Consider the following 18,970-nt stretch of genomic DNA (forward strand, 5'->3'; position numbering starts at 1 on the left):
TATCCAAGATCTCCATAAGAATAAGAATATCATAAATGCACAATAACGCCAACATCACAGCCTCATAGACCACATAAATCGGATACCACCATAAATGACATTTATACCAAAGAGTCCAACACTGTAGCAAGGTATTTCTCATCTTGTATAAAACATAACAAAAGGCACAGTCCCAAATCACCTGAGGATAATTATAACACACAGACCTTGCCTTTGGACAATGAAAGTATCCAAACAAAAACTTTGAAAACACCAGAAATGATTCAAATATCCAATTAAAGTAGAATAGCACATATGTTCTATAGATTAGTGCTTCTGATAGATGATTTAGCAATGCTTTTGACCAATAAAACAATGCACACACATAGCTAAATATCACATATGATAAATTAGATAGTGCAAATGACAAACAAATTAGTGTATACAAATGATGAAGTAGCGCATACGATATATTAAACAGTGGATATACAACCCGGTTTTGCACATACACAGAATCAACGCATACAAACAAGTTTTTAGCTCATTTAAGATGAAAACTTAGGAAACAAAAGAAATAATTATGACTAAGGTAATAAATAATAATTACAACCTTCAATATGAATTCACAAAGCAAAATCCAACCCATAAAACACCTAAACCAATCAAATAAGGGAGAACAATAAATCAAATACATATGACTTAAACAAGGCTCTGAGAACATTCTCGATAATACATAGGAGGCTCACAAAAGATGAAATTCGAGAAAACACTTAGCTCCTCAATTCATGAGCATAACAACTAAACAATTACTACCAAATTTCACCCAAGACAAATAAACAATATTCTAGGGAACAAATACAATTGCATTACAACACACAGGGGAAAGGAACCAAGTCGTTCTCAGCAATATCCAAAAATACAACCAATATAAACATCAACCCCCAATGTATATTATTTTTAGGCTAGAAACAAATAATCCTACTTCATTACCAATTTTCCTAGCCCTACTACATTCTTTTTCACAGAAATGACGGATGCATTCTTTCAAAATTAAAATGCACAATAAGAATATCATAAATGCATAATAAAGCCAACATCATAGCCTCATAGACCACATAAATCAAATACCACCAGAAATGGTATTTATACCAAAGAGCCCAACATTGTAGCAAGGTATTTCTCATCTTGTCTAAAACATAACAAAAGGCGCAGTCTCGAATCACCTTAGGATACTCATAACACAGAGACCTTGCCTTTGGATAGACGAAAGTATCCAAACAAAGACTCTAAAAACACCAGAAATGAATCAAACATCCAATTAAAGTAGAATAGCTCATATGTTCCACAGAGTAACACTTTTGACAGATGATTTAGTAGTTCTTTTGACCAATAAAACAACGCATACACATAGCTAAATAGTACATATGACAAATTAGATAGCGCAAATGACAAACAAATTAGTGTATAAAAATGATAAAGTAGCACATATGATAAATTAAACAGTGGATATACAACTCGGTTTGGCACATACATAGAATTAGCTGATATGAACAAAGTTCTAGCTCATTTAAGATGAAAACTTAGGAAATAGAAAAAATAATTACGACTAAGGTAATAAATAATAAAAAAACCTTCAATATGAATTCACAAGGCAAAATCCAACCCATAAAACACCTAAACCAGTCAAATAAGGGAGAAGAATAAATTAAATACATATGACTTAAACAAGCCTTTGAGAACATTCCCGATAATACATAGGAGGCTCACAAAAGATGAAATCCTAGAAAGCACTTAGCTCCTCAATTCACGAGCATAACAACTAAACAATTACAACCAAATTCCACCCAAGACAAATAGACAATATGCTAGGGAACAAATACAATTGCATTACAACACACAGGGAAAAGGAACCAAGCCATTCTCGGCAATATCCCAAAACACAACCAATATAAACATCAACCCCCATTGTATTTATTATTAATAGGCTAGAAACAAATAATCCTACTTCATTACTAATTTTCCTAGCCTTACTACATTCTTTTTCACAGACACGGCGCATACATTCTTTCAAAATCAAAATACAGAAGAGAAGAAGACCTCAAACAAAGAAAATGAAGAAAAGGTCTAAGAATCTTGGTGAAGAGCAATGCACAACCAAATTCCAGCCAAACTTCAGCAAAATCCAAAATCCAATCTTCAACAATGCAAATTCTTTTCGGAAGCCAACCCCTAGCAATGATCAGAAAACTCATTAAATAGAAATTCATTCAAAATTATAGAAAATATGTCGGCCATTCATTAAATTGCATAAAATTATATTTCATACCAACCTTATGAAAAACCAAGGTAAAATATATAAAATATTATTTAAATAACTTACCTCAATAACTCAACCAATAATAAGATAGGTTAGGTAAAATAAATATAATATTTAATTACTCCAATAAATAAAAGGGGAACACAATAGTACAATTAAATCATGGGTACAATTAAATATAAAAGCCCATTAATAAAATAACCAAAGGTTTATAAATAAATACCCAAATTATTAAATCAATAATATAAAATCACTTATTAAATATAAATCCCAATATTATTCTCTTATTAATATTAAATATTAATATTAAATATTAATATCAATTATTTATTTAATTCATTATTATAAACTATGTAAATCCACTAAATTAATTTCACATTATTAAACTATATTAATTAATTAATTAATTAATGATTTAATTAATCAATAACCATAACACTCCAAAACAACCCAACATAGGATAACTCAAGAGACCACTGATGGTAAACAACAACCCACATCAAGACACCAAATTGACAATGGTAATCAACTTAAACCTAGACTGTAGAATGGGTTTTCATGTCAACTCCAATCAACTTGCCATTCAGATGAAGACATGCTCATACTTGTGGAGCCAGGTGGAGTTGATGTCTGGTACCTGCAAACGTGTCATCACCAAAACATGTACGACAACATATACAATAATGTATATCATAAAATAGGTAGACAAATGAAGAGAATCACAACATAATATCATGCTCACAATGAGTGATATGACATCATCTCTATCACAAATACAATAGTAAATATTCACACCAATCATAGCATCAACTCATCCAATACAATCATGAAATAGGGTTAGTACATCATAAGATATCATCAAATCACCATAAACAAATATAAACCACACATATAAAATGAGTACATATAAGAGTATATCATCATAATAATTTATGAATGTCATCATCCACACGAAATCATAATGTCAAGTGCAAATATAATATGTCTATAATCCACAATGAAGCATCCAAATCATAAATAAATCCATGAGCAACTGTCAAAAGCATCACAAGGTAGTCTAAGGTATATCAACATAGTTTATCAATGCACAAAAAGGAAAGATATATCAGGGAGGGGCACCACACCTAGTAATTATGGAAATGTTATCTCTATAGTTATTATTGGAGGTAAGGATCCCTCTCCATCTGAGAATGACCTAAATAGTCATTCCCCTCTGTTGGAAAAACTGGACTTTCTCAAAGTGGTTGTTAAAGAAGCAGTCTCAAACCCTATTAACTATCTTTTGGTGCTTGACTGCTCTATTAAATTTGGGGATTTGAGTTCTAAAGCCCCTCTTCACTTGACAATTGTTGATGTTATAGATAAACTTAGCGAGTCTCAAAAGTACTCTGACCAATTTTTGGCTCCTAAAAATCATAAGACTAGAAGGAAAAATGCCTAGCAATTGGCCATGGATAAAATTAAAGACTCTATCAAGGACAACTTGAGTAGTTCTCATTTTGACCCCCCTAGAAATGGCTCTTTCTCGGTGCCCATGGATTATGACTCTGGTTCCTCCCCACGTAAGATAAGGTTTTCCAATGGTAAAATAAATTCTATGGTTAAATCTATTGTTAAAGGGTTTGAGAATAAAAAAAGAGCCAACAATTATTTGGCTAGGTTAGGGGGAAGAATACCACCCCTCCGGAGACTACAAAGCCCCTAAAAGTATCCAAAATTTTTGACATTCTTTCAGAGGTTCATTCTGAGAATTTTGCTCCTATTAAGGAGTCTATGGATATTTATACCTAAGGGCTATACACTTCCCCTCCAACCCCCCAAAATATTACTATTGGCTCGTCAATTAAAGCATCTATCCTTGATAAGTCTCTCATCCTTGCCATAGTACCTTATGGTTCTAGTGAGTTAAACAACTGTGAAGATTCCCTAGAAGATATCTATTCTAAGTCTGAAGTGGAGGCAGAGTTGAATTCCAACAACTTGTTCAGTAGTGGGGATCTAGAGTGTGAGCTTGATATTCAAGAGGATGTTGAAGATCAGCAATGGTGAAACTCTTGTTCCTTCTCGTAAAGGAAAATTAATCCAAGCAAGGTGAAAAACAGGCAAGCCTAAAGGCTCTAAAGGAAAAATACCCCCCCTCCCTTAAAAACTTGATTCTAAAGTGGAATTCCCCAGGTGTTTTAGCAGCTTTATAATATGGCTGCCAAGAAATCTAAGTAAATGATATACTAATGGTGATGAAGTGCATCTCTTGGAACATTAGGGGGCTTGAATCCCCTAATAGGAAGCATGTGGTCAAAATGTTTCTCAAGATAGCACAGCGATGCAGACATAGAAATTCCTCAAGAAATCAAAGCAATTAAGTTTACACTAGAAGTGAATGTAAAATTTATATGGAAAGATGCATGTCAAATTGCCACAAAACATGAGAAAGGAAAGGTTGTGTTGTCTTGCTTATTAATGGTAAATGGAATGATTTTATCTGAAATTATAGCTCCTCACCATGTAATATAGTTTTATGGTCTACTTTTAACCTATGTAACATAAAAATTGGTGCCTTCTCTATATATGCCTCGACTGATCATAGAGAGAGAACAAAGATGTGGCAATGACTTTTCTCTCTTCCAAACATTCCCTGAATTATCAGGGGTGATTTCAATATGATTGAATATATTGATGATAAGTTGGGAGGTGTGAACATTGATTGGAAGGGAGGAGAGAAGTTGCAGTAGTATAGAATGAAAAATAAGATAAGGCTATTTGATCCCTTAGAAGGTTTAAAGGAGCATGAGGGGATTTAGTTTACTTGGTCTAAATTCCAAAGAAACCATAAAAGAATCTACTATAGGCTAGATAGGTTCTACACCAATAAGGAATCCTCCTTTATGCAAGATAGTAATGGTGTCTTTGTCAAAGTCTACCCATTCGTATTATCAAACCATAACCTGATTGTCTCTTTGGTCTATTTGAAGACATGGTTCCTTTTAATAATGTAAAGGAGGATACAATCATAGTGAACACTAAACTCTTGGATGACCAAGATGTTCTCACTATTGTATATATGATAAGATAAATCAATGATAGATGGTACAGTGGCCCTAATAAAAAGATTAGAAAGATGGAACCATAATGTTAGTAGTTGGTAATGTTCTCTTAAAACACTTGGGAGGAAGAAAGCCAAGGATAGTAGGAAAGTGGAAGAAGATCTAATAGATAATCTTTAGATGATGGAGGCTCTGGCCCAAAAAGACCCCTACAATCTTAAGTTCACCCAAACTATGACTCAATTTAGGAATCTTCTGAGGAACATACAACAAGACAAGATCACAAGAGCCGAAATCACAGCTAGATTGAACTGGCTACAACTAAGGGGAAAATGATCTAAATTCATTTTTAATATGCTGAAGTAGAAGGAATATAGGGAGAAGATTGATAGAATTTAGGTTGAAGTGAAAGAGATCGTGGATGATGAGGGATTAAATATGAATTCTTCCAATATTATCAAAAAATGTTTACCTCTTAAGACAACCCCTCTTGTGTCATTTCTAGGGATAAATGTAAGAGACTAATTCCAAACCCTATCTCTTCAGAGGATACTCTTTGTCTCAAGCAAACCATCTCCATTAAGGAAATTAGGAGATTCATCAGTCCTTTGAATAATGATAAGGCCCCTAGACTAGATTGACTACTCATTGAATTTTACAAGGATAACATTGAATGGATAAGTGAAGATCTATAGTTAGTATATAAGGAAGCAATAGACAAGTTTTCTCTTGGTCCTAACACCAATGAAGGAATTATTAAACTTCTTCCTAAAGAAGGGGGTAAATATCTAATCAAGAATTGGATGCTTATTACTCTACTTAATGTTTCTTACAATATCCTTGCTAAGATTTTGGCCCTCAAACTAGTGGATATTTTACTTGGCTTCATATGTTCTACTCACATAGGGTTCATCAAAGGCAAATACATTCTCAAGAATCTTATTAAAAGATAAGAAGCTATGAGTTGGGAAAAGACTAAAAACCAAAATGGCCATGTTCGTCTTGGATTTTGAGAAGGCCTATGACTGTGTTGAGTGGGGTTTTCTTATCATGATGTTGTAGGACTTTATATTCCCCAAGGAGTTCTGTCATTTGGTTTAGGGCCTACTTAGAGATGCCTCTTCTCAGTTTGAAATCAATGGTTTTGTAACTAAATATTTTAAACTAGGAAGATCCATTAGACAAGGATACCCTCTGGCACTTGCCTTATTTATCATTTCTTCTGATGCAATTTTTTACATGTTGAGGGATGCTACTCTCTCACCAAGAGATAGAGGAATCAGTCTTTCAAATAAGGCTGACTTGTTAAACATCTAGTTTGTTGATGATACTACTTCATTTATTGAGTTAAACAAGAACATGGATTACTTGATGACTAAGCTCAGTTTATTTGGTGAAGCCTCTAGAGCTAAAATATCATAATCCAAGACTATATTATTGGGTTGGCTGGAGAACCCCCCTAACTAGCTAAGTAAATTTGGTTACCAGTGGGGAGGACCCTCTAAGCAAGTTAGATATCTGAGTATACCCTTCTATGTATGCCCTCGTTTGAAATAAATGTGGCTTTTGATCAAGGGAAATTTGGACACTAAATTAAGAAAATGGGATAAACATTATTTGTCTCTCGCAAGGAGAATTCAAGTTTGTCAAAATATTCTATCATCAGATAGCCTATACTATGCATGGGTGTGGATGTTTAGCAACTACCAAATTAATGATATACATAAAAGCATTAGGAACTTTTTATGGTCGGATGGGAGATGAAATAAGAAGAGGCACTCTGTTAAATGGGGATGATGTTGTATGGATAAAAGGATGGAGGGCCTAGGGTTGAAGGACCTCAAACTTCAAGGTATTACTCTTGCTGCTAAATCGATATTTAATGCGCTAGAAGTAGAAGAGCCTTTGAAGGTTCTTGTTAGGAATAATATTAGGATGGCTATACCCAAACAAGACAAATCTTGGAAGTCTCTCCTCTTTAGCAATCTAGTTGCTAGGAACTAAATTGTCTCCACACCAAGTTCTTCTTTGTTTAAAGCTATTTGGAAAGGTTGGGAATCTATTAGGAAATGGGTCGAGCTAATTGTAGGGTCAATAGTAATGGTAATATTTGTGGGGAGGGGTCTATATGGTGGAATATTTTACACAAAGATAAACCCCTTGCTCTTATTCAAGGGTGCTCAACTAAGAGATGGGCTAGTAAAGGTATATGTTTTTTTAAAGATGTTATCATTAATGGTCATGTAATCTCATGATCTGAATTGTCTATGAAAATTCACATTCTTGCATCCAATTGGAGAACTTATTCTATGCTAAGAGAAGCATGTAATATTCTCCAACTCCCTAAACCTTGTATGGTTAATATTGACATGTCTCTCTCTTATATCTAGATGGATGACACTCCACTTATGAGGACAAAAACTAAGCTTGTTTATAATGATTTATCTTGTAGTAACGATATTATTGCTCATATTTATTATGTGTGGCATTTTGGTTTCCTTAACAAACAATGACATAATACTCTTATTAGGATATGCAGTAGCACTATGGCTCCTAAGAAGAAATGCTTCAAATGGTCATTTATTCTTAATAGACTACCCTTTAGGAATGAGAAGAATGCTATTGATTTGTGTAGTGTTTGTAAAGCAGTAGAAACTACTAACCGTGTATTCTTTGAATGCATAATAGCTAAGGAGATTTGGCTCCTATTCGGTATTACAATTGATAATACTATTAATATTATGAACATTGTCATTGGTTTTGTACATGGTTTAGAAAACAACTATAATCTATTTTAGTTTATACTATCTTGTGAAATTTTATGGTTCATATGGAAAATTAGAAATGAAGATGAGTATCGGGGTAGAGCTAGGGTGCTTACTGAGTCTTTTTAGAAAATCCACATTTTACCTTGTTGATGTGTAGGTCACTATTGTAATGAGATTAGAAAAGATTAATTTTGAGAGATTCTTGGAGGATGGGCACACAAGGACTTAAACATCATAAATATCTCAATGTTACATATGGAGTAGGGCCAATATGGAGAGGACTCCCTTTTTTAATGCATTAGCAACCCTTATGAATGAGATCGATGAGGGTAGAAAGATGGTCAGACAATAATTTGCCCAACTGGTAGCCCATGCCACAGTCTCGATTAGGAATGGTAGACAAGTGATTTGGATGGAGGGTCCCCTTGGTTGGACAGCTTGGGTGGACTAGTGAATCTTAGAGCATACAGTCTCTATTTTTTTATTTGTATAGATAATTCAATGGTTGTTTTGTATAAAGCATGCATTTATTTAGTGTTTGTTATAGTGTATTGACTCTCATACTAGATAATCATATTCATAGTTAGATGGTCAACTTTTAATCAGGTCTTGGACATAATATATGATATATTGTTAGTATATTATGTCACTACAGTTCAGTTTGAAATATTGTTATATGTATTTTTTTTTTCTATATTCAATATAAAAACTTTGACATCTTGAAAAATTACTTCTAAAAAAATTCTCCACTTCTATTCTCCTTAACGAACTTGTCATCTGAAAATTCCTACAAGGAGATAAAAAATTATCTTCTACACAAGCTCCCACTCAAATCTGGATTAGTTTAAAAAACTCAACAACTCACAACTGAAACCAAAGGTGATCAATCTTTGATACCACTTGTAATAAATTTAAGTAGTGGAACAAATTACTACACTAACCTTGAGAGGAGGGTAATGCAAATTTTTTTATAGATTGTTACAACAGTTACATAAAATTAACAAAAATAGACATAATAGTATGCATAGCACAACACAACATTTGATTTATGTGAGGAAAACTCTTTCAGGAGAAAAAGCCCACACTCCAAAATCCATTGAATATATTATTCCAAAATTAATAATAGATTATAATATACTTGCGAAGAAGGCTTATCACAAGAGCATCACCAACCAGAGATTTAGAGGTAACTAAATATTTATAAGCCTCTTACACATAACCTCCATCTCACGCACCCATATATTGGAGATATAATACATGAAACTATCAAATAGAACTAAAAAATCATGGGCTAAAACCACTCAATAAAGTGGAACCAATCTTATATCTCTAATCCTATATGCCCTATGATATGTAAAAACACACATAACCACATGTAAATCCCTTGTACAACTCATTTGCATATTTCATGCATTTTATATTTCCTATTTGAGGAGACCAATCTTCTGAAGGCCATAAATTTTGAGTTGTGTCTGATTGAGGAACCATTTGAATCACTGGAAATATCGTGACATGATATATCACCTCATAAACCTCAATTCTAGTTATGTACACTTTTTAGGCTATTTCAGAGCTTCTAAATTCCTCAAAATTGAATTTGAAACATTTATCGCAACTTCCAAAAATGAAAAACTTTAATATCCTCAAATCTAGTTATGATCTTGCTCCAAAAATTTATTGGCATGCTTATCCACCCAATCAAAATATTTGGGAAAATTTTCACACCAATTTGTGCTCAAACAAAAACTTATTATAAATAGTAACCTTATGTAAATGCAAGGTTGAGACACCATATTCCCAATAGAGAAGAAGAAGAAGAAGAAAAAAAAAACATTTTGAATCAAAGAATTCAAAGTTTGGTGAGGTTGTTTAAGATAATGCTCCTCTCTAATTGTGGAGGATGAAAATGAAGGCTAAAAAGATGGGATCAAATTAACATTCAACTACTTAGGAGATGAATCAATTTTGGAAGCAAGCTCATGAGTACTCTAATGATGCCTTTGTCGGTGTTCTTTCACACAATTATTTTGTTAGTTATGACTCAAAGATTTTATAGAAGAATGTCAGGGATCACTTAAAATTAATTACTTTCTTCCTTTCATCTAGGAATCGAAGGAGGAATAGAAGGAACCACTAAAGGTTGAGAGATAGAATTTGCTTGGTGTTTAACATTTTATCCATTATATGATCATGGAGGTGGAGCCACAACATATATAGGATGAATGGTAGGATTTTTAAGGAGTCCCTATCCAAAATATGGATCACTCATGACCTATGGGACAAGAAGAGCTACTACTATATCCATAGCCGATAAAGGATCCTTAGGGGTGGCAAGTGAAGTAAATCTTTAGGGATTGCCTAGGGATAAGCCATCTATCATATTGGATTAAGCTTTTGGTAGGAAAAAAATACGATATCTTGATGAGTTTTAAGTGGTTGAGGTTTTTTATGCTAAAAGTAATCAAGGGTAAAGTTTTTACAAATAGCTAAAGGATAGTAAATACTATGATTTATAGTTATGATTTTCCCATTGTGAGGATAATTTAAAATAGTTATGAATGGTAGAAGGGACTTACCACATGGATGTGATCCAATGATGACCCAAATTCACATGCAATTGGTCTAAAGTAGGGATAATGGTAAAAGGAACATCTAAGTACTTAGAGCCAATGTCCATGAGAAGGGTGATGGAACCTATGGTAGGAAAAATCAAACCATCATGCCCCTTGATCAAGATATTAGATTAATCATATGTGTGTTGATTTAATTCATGCATGTAAATAAATTCTTGTGTAATAAAAATCACCATACATACTTGATCAACAAGTACTTCATATGAGAGTTTATCTTTAATTTTCTTAGTAATTTATAATGGACCATCAAGTGAATTCACAATAACACTTGAGGTAAATCTACTATTAGGTTGATTCCTAGGCTTAGGTTTCCCTTGATCTATCAAGTTCACAATATTGTTGTCTTTATTACATATGTCATCAACAACTATATAGCTATCATTTTTATGCTTAACAACATTGTTTGAATGTAAAGGAAAAGGATTGGTAAGGATTCATAGGTTTTGATTAGGTGGTGCTATAGATTTATTCATGCCATCTACCATTATATAATTTGAATCAATGAGGTCTTGAATTTCATACTTTATATGTATACATTTCTCCATGTCATGGCTTGGTTGTCAATGATATTGACAAAAGTAATTTGAGTTAAACGAAGAAGGTAATGGTTTTGAGGTCTCTATAGGATGGATAGGAGTAACCTTCATCATTTTTTTATTAATCATTCTAATCATATTGGAATGCAAAGACTAAAAAAGGGGTGTAAATTTGTGACGTTTGAATGGTTAAAAAAAACAGTGAGCTACAATAGGGGGTGTTATAGCTACAACTTGAGTATCAATCTCATTGGAAGAATTACTTTTGTTGACCCTAATAAAGTTTTATTTTGTTTTCCAAAGCCTTAGTATGTTTGTTGAGCATATTTAGTCCAATCAACTAGAGGAAAAGATGAAAAGGCTTCACATTGACTAACCTAAGGTTGATATTGATGAAGTGTTGTGCACTAGTGTGTGAAATATGGGTACTAAAAAACAAAAATATTTTCTCCAATACATAAATTATCAATAAGCACTCTTTGAATATCAACATTGAGAATAGCATAAGTAATTTAAGAATACAAATGTTAATATCTACCAATAAAATTAGTCAATTTTTCCTTTACACCTTGTTTGAAATGAAATAAATCAATAAAAGTAACTTGTGGTCTAATGTTGGTTTGAAAATGTTGTAAAAAGTAGCTACTAATTGTGAAATTTTAACAATTGAATAATCAAGCAAGGACAAAAAGAATTCCTAGGCAATATATTTTAAGGATTGAGCAAAGAGTTTTGCAAGAACTTTTTCATCATAGAACAATTCATTACATAATGTGAACAAAATTTCACAAGATTATGGGGTCACCTTTTTCATTATATTTATCAAAATGAGGGACCTCAATATTTTATGGGAGTAGAGTTCGAAGGATATTCATGGAAATTGGAGTACTTGCGATATATGAAGGAATAGTGGGTTGATATTGGGTTATGTAGGTCAATTATTATAATAAATATGGAACATTTCGCAACAACTGGTTTATGGTAGCCTCGGTGGATGAATTAAAATAGGTAATGTTGGATTATGATGGAGGATTTGAAGGTATAGTGTGGTAGGTACATGGAACATTGTGGTAAGTAGGTCGAGGAGATGGTTGGTTTATGTTTTGAGATATAAAAGGGAGATTGGTTGGAGGTGGAACATAAGAATATTTTATGATAATATTGCCCCCATTGGTAAGATGGATAACATTATCCTTTTTTTTAGTAGTAGTAACCATGATAGAATATGTGTAGATATGATCATTGATTATAGATGTAGGCATAAGCATGGGTATCTCAACTTGGTTTGGAGGAATAGAATGTCCAACCACTTCCATGCAACTAGCTAACTTCATAGTCATCTATTATGTGAGATATGCCACATAGAACTTCCATACCTTGTTCTTCATTTTGACTCAACTTTCATATGCCTTCAATCAAGGGGACCGCCTCTCCAACCAAGTTTTATTGACTGAAAAAGTATTGAAGATCTTGCAATTTCTTGTCAATCTTCCCCAATTTTTCAGTAGACACTTATATTTAAGGTCCATCCTCATCATGAGAATCACAAGTGGAAGGATTATCAACACTCTTAGGCAAGGTATATATTAGATTAAGAGAAATTTCTTCATGCATGCTCTTAGGTGGTAATAAGTTAACACTCAACTTAGGCTCAACATAACTATCATTGAAACAACAAGAAGCCACGAGTCAACTCCTTACAAGGATATCAAATTTGGGACAATGGGTTATGAAACTCATAAACAAGTAAAAGCTCCAACAAGACATAATTGTTCCTAGAAAATGAATAAGAAAATCTAGAGGCAAAGGGAAAGGAATTGGTTCATTTATTCATTTGAACAAAAAAATAATTAAATGTGAAAATACCTTTTAATATTTTATAAAATCTTGAATGAGTCTTAGTAGTTGTGAGTGTAATGAGATATTAAAAGACCATAAATTATAATATTATAGTATAGCTAGTCGTACCTTCAAAATTATTAGTATTGACTATCATTACTAATAATTATATGAAATTAGTTGTTTTACAAAAGTCATATTAAAAAGGTAATAAATCATGTTGTACTAAATAAATATACAAATAAAACATAATGAATAATTAATTTTTAAACTTTTTTTATTTGTTTATTTTATAATGCAAATCATTACTTCAAATTATTGGTATTGACTATTACTACTAATATAATCAAATGAAATACAGTTTTCAAAATAAGTCACATCAAAGAAATAACAAATCATGTTACAACATAGAGAGATCAACAGAATACAACTTAGTGTACCCCTTTGATTATTATTTTCTTTATAGTTTATGACACCTCAACAAAAGTATCAAGATATGACATCACACTTAATGGAATGAATTATTTTTTATATTTTATAATAGAATAAGTCATAACTCCAAATTTATTGGTATTGACATTATCACTAATAATCAAATTAAAGAAACTTTTTAATGAAATTTGTTCAACAAACAACAAAACATGTTACTACATAGACATCTCAACAAAAAATAACTTAATTAATACTTCTTAGATTATAGTTTTCTTAATGACATCTCAACAACAACAAAAAAATCATACTCAATTAATCCAAAATCTTTGATTTAAACAATAAACCTACCAACCTACTAAAAAGAAACACAAAATTGGAATACCCAATCTACCACACAACATAAATGAATGATTACACTATCATAAGAATGAATTATTTTTAATCTATTTTATCAATGATTTCTTTACCTGAATTTCATTAATAGAACGTCGGGTTAATTATAATTAACTTTACTTTTTCTTTATTATGCTGAGAGTTATGAGAGAGGCATCTGCAATGACAATCAAAATGTCCGTAAACAAAAGTCCATTTTTGAAACAAATTGACATGCAAATCACTGTTAAATGCATGAAATATGTCATGTTTCAGATTTTGTGGAGGTGTTATTTTATTACTCCAAATAAAATAGAACCCTTGCCACTTATCTCCAGCTAGATTCACAGTTTTTTGAATGGATTTGTATTCTTGATGTTTAGTATTTTAGAAGAACATTTATTTTAGAGATGATTCTCTTGACATATTTTACATATATTTTTAAAATTTAGATATACTGATACCTCAATAAAATATTATTTTTGACCTGATTAAGCTGTCATGTGAATAAGTTGTTTTAAGCTTCTTTTGTCACGATCTCCTTTGCCTTGATTTCGTAGGTAGAACGTTATGCTTGTCAAAAAGCAACACATGCACAAACGCGTAGCGAAGAATTCTACGTACACACTTGGAGGGTGATTAGGCCCAAACTAAACAATTTCAAAGTTCTGTTTGATGTGACTGATTCAAAACCTTCCACATTATTCCAAACGATCGCCACCTGTCTTGCTTAGTATTTTCTTCCTGTACCCATCGATACAATGAATCCACCTTTACGTATACGACTAAGAATTCATTTTCTTACTCTCTAACTTTCAATCTATGTCTATCATTTAATATTATCCGTAATATGTATTTAATATGAAAATGAAAGAATCCATTAGTTAGGTAGGTTTCATACCTTTTTTTAAAAATAAATTTCTTTGTTTTCATTAATGGGTTGCTCTTATTTAGCATATTCTAAATTTATCATCTATCTTTAGTTTTTGAGAATATGTTGTTTCATACTTTTAATCTTCAAGTAGTCATTAATATACTAATTGTTTGACCGTGCTATTAAATCTAATCAATAATCATATTTGTGATCTATTTCTTAACCATCTCATCTATGATGGCAATCAAACAACACAATAGCAACAATTACAAATCATTTACAATTCAAAGTTTTGTAAATTTACTTGCTATGTCATCCTCCCTTTGCCTACCAACCTTATACTGATGAACAAGATTAGATGCATACCAAGGCTAATCTTATTACAACTAGTCTATTTTAAAGTCATGAGAGCACTTCTATAACATAGAAAAAAACTTATTCATTTAAACATTACGAAATTTTTTCTTATTTGGCATAATAAAACTTATTCATTTCTACTTGAATCTATCTCAAAATTTTATGGAAGTCTTTAACACTTGAGATTGTAGAAAAATGTAAATTCAAAGTAAACCCTAGAATCGTTTATGGTAGCTGCTGGTCTCAAAAACTCAATAAATAAATTTGAATCCGAGACCATATTTATAATTTTTACATTAATAGACAATCAAATTTTATAGAAGATTATATCAAATAAATAGAAAAACAAAAACAAAAAACTATTCTACTCACACACACATATATATATAGGGGTGTGCATTAACATTTGAATTGCAGCTTTAAACAAATAAAATAGGCAACTTAAGCCTTTATCCGGTTAGTAGGTTACCTACTCAACAACTTCGCTTTCTACGCAACACTCGGTCAATTGATTCTGCTGTCGTGTCAATGAGTTAATATTTGACCCGTCTTTTATTAACAATCCCCTTCTTTGAATTTCGTACGTAGAACGCCAAGCTAGTCAAAAAGCTATTGAGGATAAGCCAAAAATGTACGTAAAGCAACATCTAAGAATCTTGGTCCTCATTTTAGTGAGAGCAAAAAACAATTGATTTTAGTCAAAACAATAAAAATTGATTTGTATTTGAATTTGAATTATTTATAATTTTGGTCAAATATTATTTAAAAATATTTATTATGTTTTTTAGATTTAGTAATGAAATTTTAAGATAATCAAGTTATAATTTTTTATTGTTTTTAAAATTAATTATAAAACTTTGATCTTATTTAATCATGATTTTATAATATTTCAGAAAAAATTCACTAAAAAAGTTATATTACATTATAATTGATGTGATTCTATTATACTTTTATATTATTTCAAAAGACAAATGTTAAATTAAAAATTAATAAATAAATATATTCATTATTATATTCTTTCTTCTTTTCTATCATGTACTGATGATAATCATAGAATTTGATGATAGATCATTAAATCCTAAACTTGTCAAGAAAAATATCTAAACAACTAAGTCTTAGAAAATTTAACTAGTCATTATAAACGTAGAAATTTCATATCTTAATTATAATTTCTTATTTTCAACCAGAACAATAAATCCATCTTACATAACTATATTGTTATTATTTGCTCTGGGTATTTTTATCCTATGCAGATCATTTAGCCTCTTTGCAGTAAGCTGCTCAAACGATTTCGCAGTGGCAAATTATATAAATTACTCTAAACACTCGATGTTCATTCTATAATAATATAGAACGCTAGAATATGAAAAGTTGAGAAACTATTAGTTGGGCTTCCTACAATTCTTTCGGATCTCTCCGCTGCTACCAGTCAGAGGCTTAATGTTCCCCATCTTCACCATGGCGGCTGCGAAATCATTGAAGAAGGCATTCTGATTGCTACTGTATGTTTTAACCTGAGAATCTGTAGACCCTCCATTGAAAAGCTGCTGATCAGAGTGTAAGAGCCCTTTCTGGTTTTGGAGATTTTTGTAGTAGTTGTTTTCAAAGACGGTGGGAGTTTGGAGATCTAAAGGAGAGAGGTTGTTGTCACTACCACTTCTCGGACATTTTGCCTGCAAAGAAGTAGCATATGTCTTCACTATGTTGGAATCATTGTAGATGTGAGCTCTGAAACTGGTGCATCTTGCCTGACCGATTGTGTGACCTCCTGCAAAATAAAAATAGAAAAACAAAATGTTTAGCGACTCTAAAATAGCAACGGAATTCTGCAAATCATCTACCATAATTTTAGGAAGTAATCAAGCACTTTGTAAACTTAAAATGAAAAGATGCTTACCTGCAAGTGCTACCATTTCTTTTGTAGAAAGTCCCTGTGCCTGAAATTTAGAGATGAGGTTACTTAGACTGGAAGTCGGTGGTGGAATGTTATTATTTGCACCACGTTTGCTCGCTGTTCTGGAATCCCTTCTTCCCAATGGGACTGTCCAAGAAGGACCTCCCAACTAGAAAAAAAAGAAGACAACAATGATCACAATGTTAATCTTGGATGAGCTTTCGAAGGTATGCAGAAGAAAAGAAAAATGGAAGGATTTAACTATGGCTTACTTCCACAACAGAATCACGAGCAGCTATTGTCAAAATATCGGCACATGAAACTACTCCACTGCAAACTTTTTCGACCTGGGATTTGATGTTGTCTATGACGTCGAAACCTCTAACCGAATTAAGATTTGGGACTGCAGTTTTCTCACCAGTTAAACTTGAAGAGTCATCTAGCAGAATAGATCCATCGCAGCCCTGTTTTCTCGGGAATTCAAATGAACCGAAATCTTTATAAACTCCCACAAACACAAATAAAATTGAAAATACAATAAACTGTTATACTAATAGATTAACTGGTGATGAACGTATTACCATTGCCTTAGATGTATCAAAAGACTTCTGAATACTTATCATATAAAACGTACAAACTGTACAAGCGAAAGGAATTACTAAACAATCCTAACATAACTTACATTGACGAAACAGTCATGAAAATGTAAGCGAAGTAACGATGCACCCATTCGTTTTTCATTGGCCACTGCTTTCTTCACTGCCGCCTTGACTGTGGACAATAGTTGAGGACAAGACTTGGCATAAAAGTTTGCACTAAGTTGAGCATACACAGAGGTCGAAGACAGGAATACTATAGCAAAGCATGCAAGACTAATTTTTAGCAACATGGCGGAAGCCATTTCTATGATCAAAGCTTGGATGAGTTCATCAACCTCTTGTATCATATTTATAGGATTCAATCTCAATTTTTTTTATGGAGGTTATGACAATTTAGCAAGGGTTTCACTAAATTTGTTCGAAATATCCGAACTTTGCATTCAGCAATACTTGATTTCTGATAGGCTCATTTTGAGAAGAAAATTCCACAAACCTATCGACATCCGAGTCTCTCTAAAGTCTAAAAGGAACAGAAGTGGGCATTTTCCAAATGTGTGTGGCCCACGCAAGAATTTTCGGCATGTTACATGAATGTAATTAAGTTTCTTTAATCGAACAATGAACAAGTCTTGGTCTATAATGCGAAGCAGCTAGATAACTTTTCAGTAACATTCGGCGAGACAGAAGGGTTGTTGAGGTAAGCGTCAACGCGACTATTAGGTTTTAGGTGCCATTAGGGTAGCGTACTAATCCAACCTGAAGTATCTGAATGGAAACCTATAAGCAATGTTGTTTTTTAATTGATATCATTGTATTTGAAGTGAGAAACTAAACAGGTTGAGGATCATTTGATACTGAATGATGTTATTAGTTTAATCCTTCGAGAAAATATGTGGGAAGAACACAACGTCGTGGATTATCTCTTCTGTTAAACCTTCTTTCTCTCAAGTGGAGTGATCCTCCTATATTGTCATTTTATCTTTAAAGAAATGTAGGACTGTTCAAGAATGACTAAATTAGGTTAATGGGATGAAGAAAGTGCAACAAATTTAGAATGGACATACAAGTCTTTGAAATTAGAGCAAAACCTTACTAACTAGTACAAGAGATCATATGGATGAACAATAAAGAATATAATTTTATTTAAAATATCTTTTCAGTATTTTAGTTAATTTGAGGGCATTTTGAAGAAAAAGTGCTAAGTAGATTTTTTGAATTTTTTTAGTAATTAATATATAATGTTCATTTTGAATTTTATAATTTAGTAGTTGGTAACAAATAAATCAATGAGATAAAAGCATTTCAATAAATTGATTAGATTGTTTT

General features: G+C 32.3%; 1 protein-coding gene across 1 annotated transcript; it reads right to left on the minus strand.

Moving 5' to 3' along the window:
- Positions 1-16,280: 16,280 nt before the first annotated feature.
- Positions 16,281-17,998, minus strand: LOC131045642 (peroxidase 4). Its single transcript, XM_057979254.2, has 4 exons — positions 17,728-17,998; positions 17,318-17,509; positions 17,049-17,214; positions 16,281-16,919 (listed from the first exon to the last, which is right to left on the minus strand). The coding sequence occupies exons 1-4, from the start codon at positions 17,989-17,991 to the stop codon at positions 16,534-16,536; spliced, it is 1,008 nt and encodes a 335-aa protein (XP_057835237.1). The 5' UTR covers positions 17,992-17,998; the 3' UTR covers positions 16,281-16,533.
- Between the last annotated feature and the right edge of the window lie 972 nt (positions 17,999-18,970).

This window comes from Cryptomeria japonica, chromosome 3, assembly GCF_030272615.1.
Source record: "Cryptomeria japonica chromosome 3, Sugi_1.0, whole genome shotgun sequence".
NCBI lineage: Eukaryota > Viridiplantae > Streptophyta > Pinopsida > Cupressales > Cupressaceae > Cryptomeria > Cryptomeria japonica.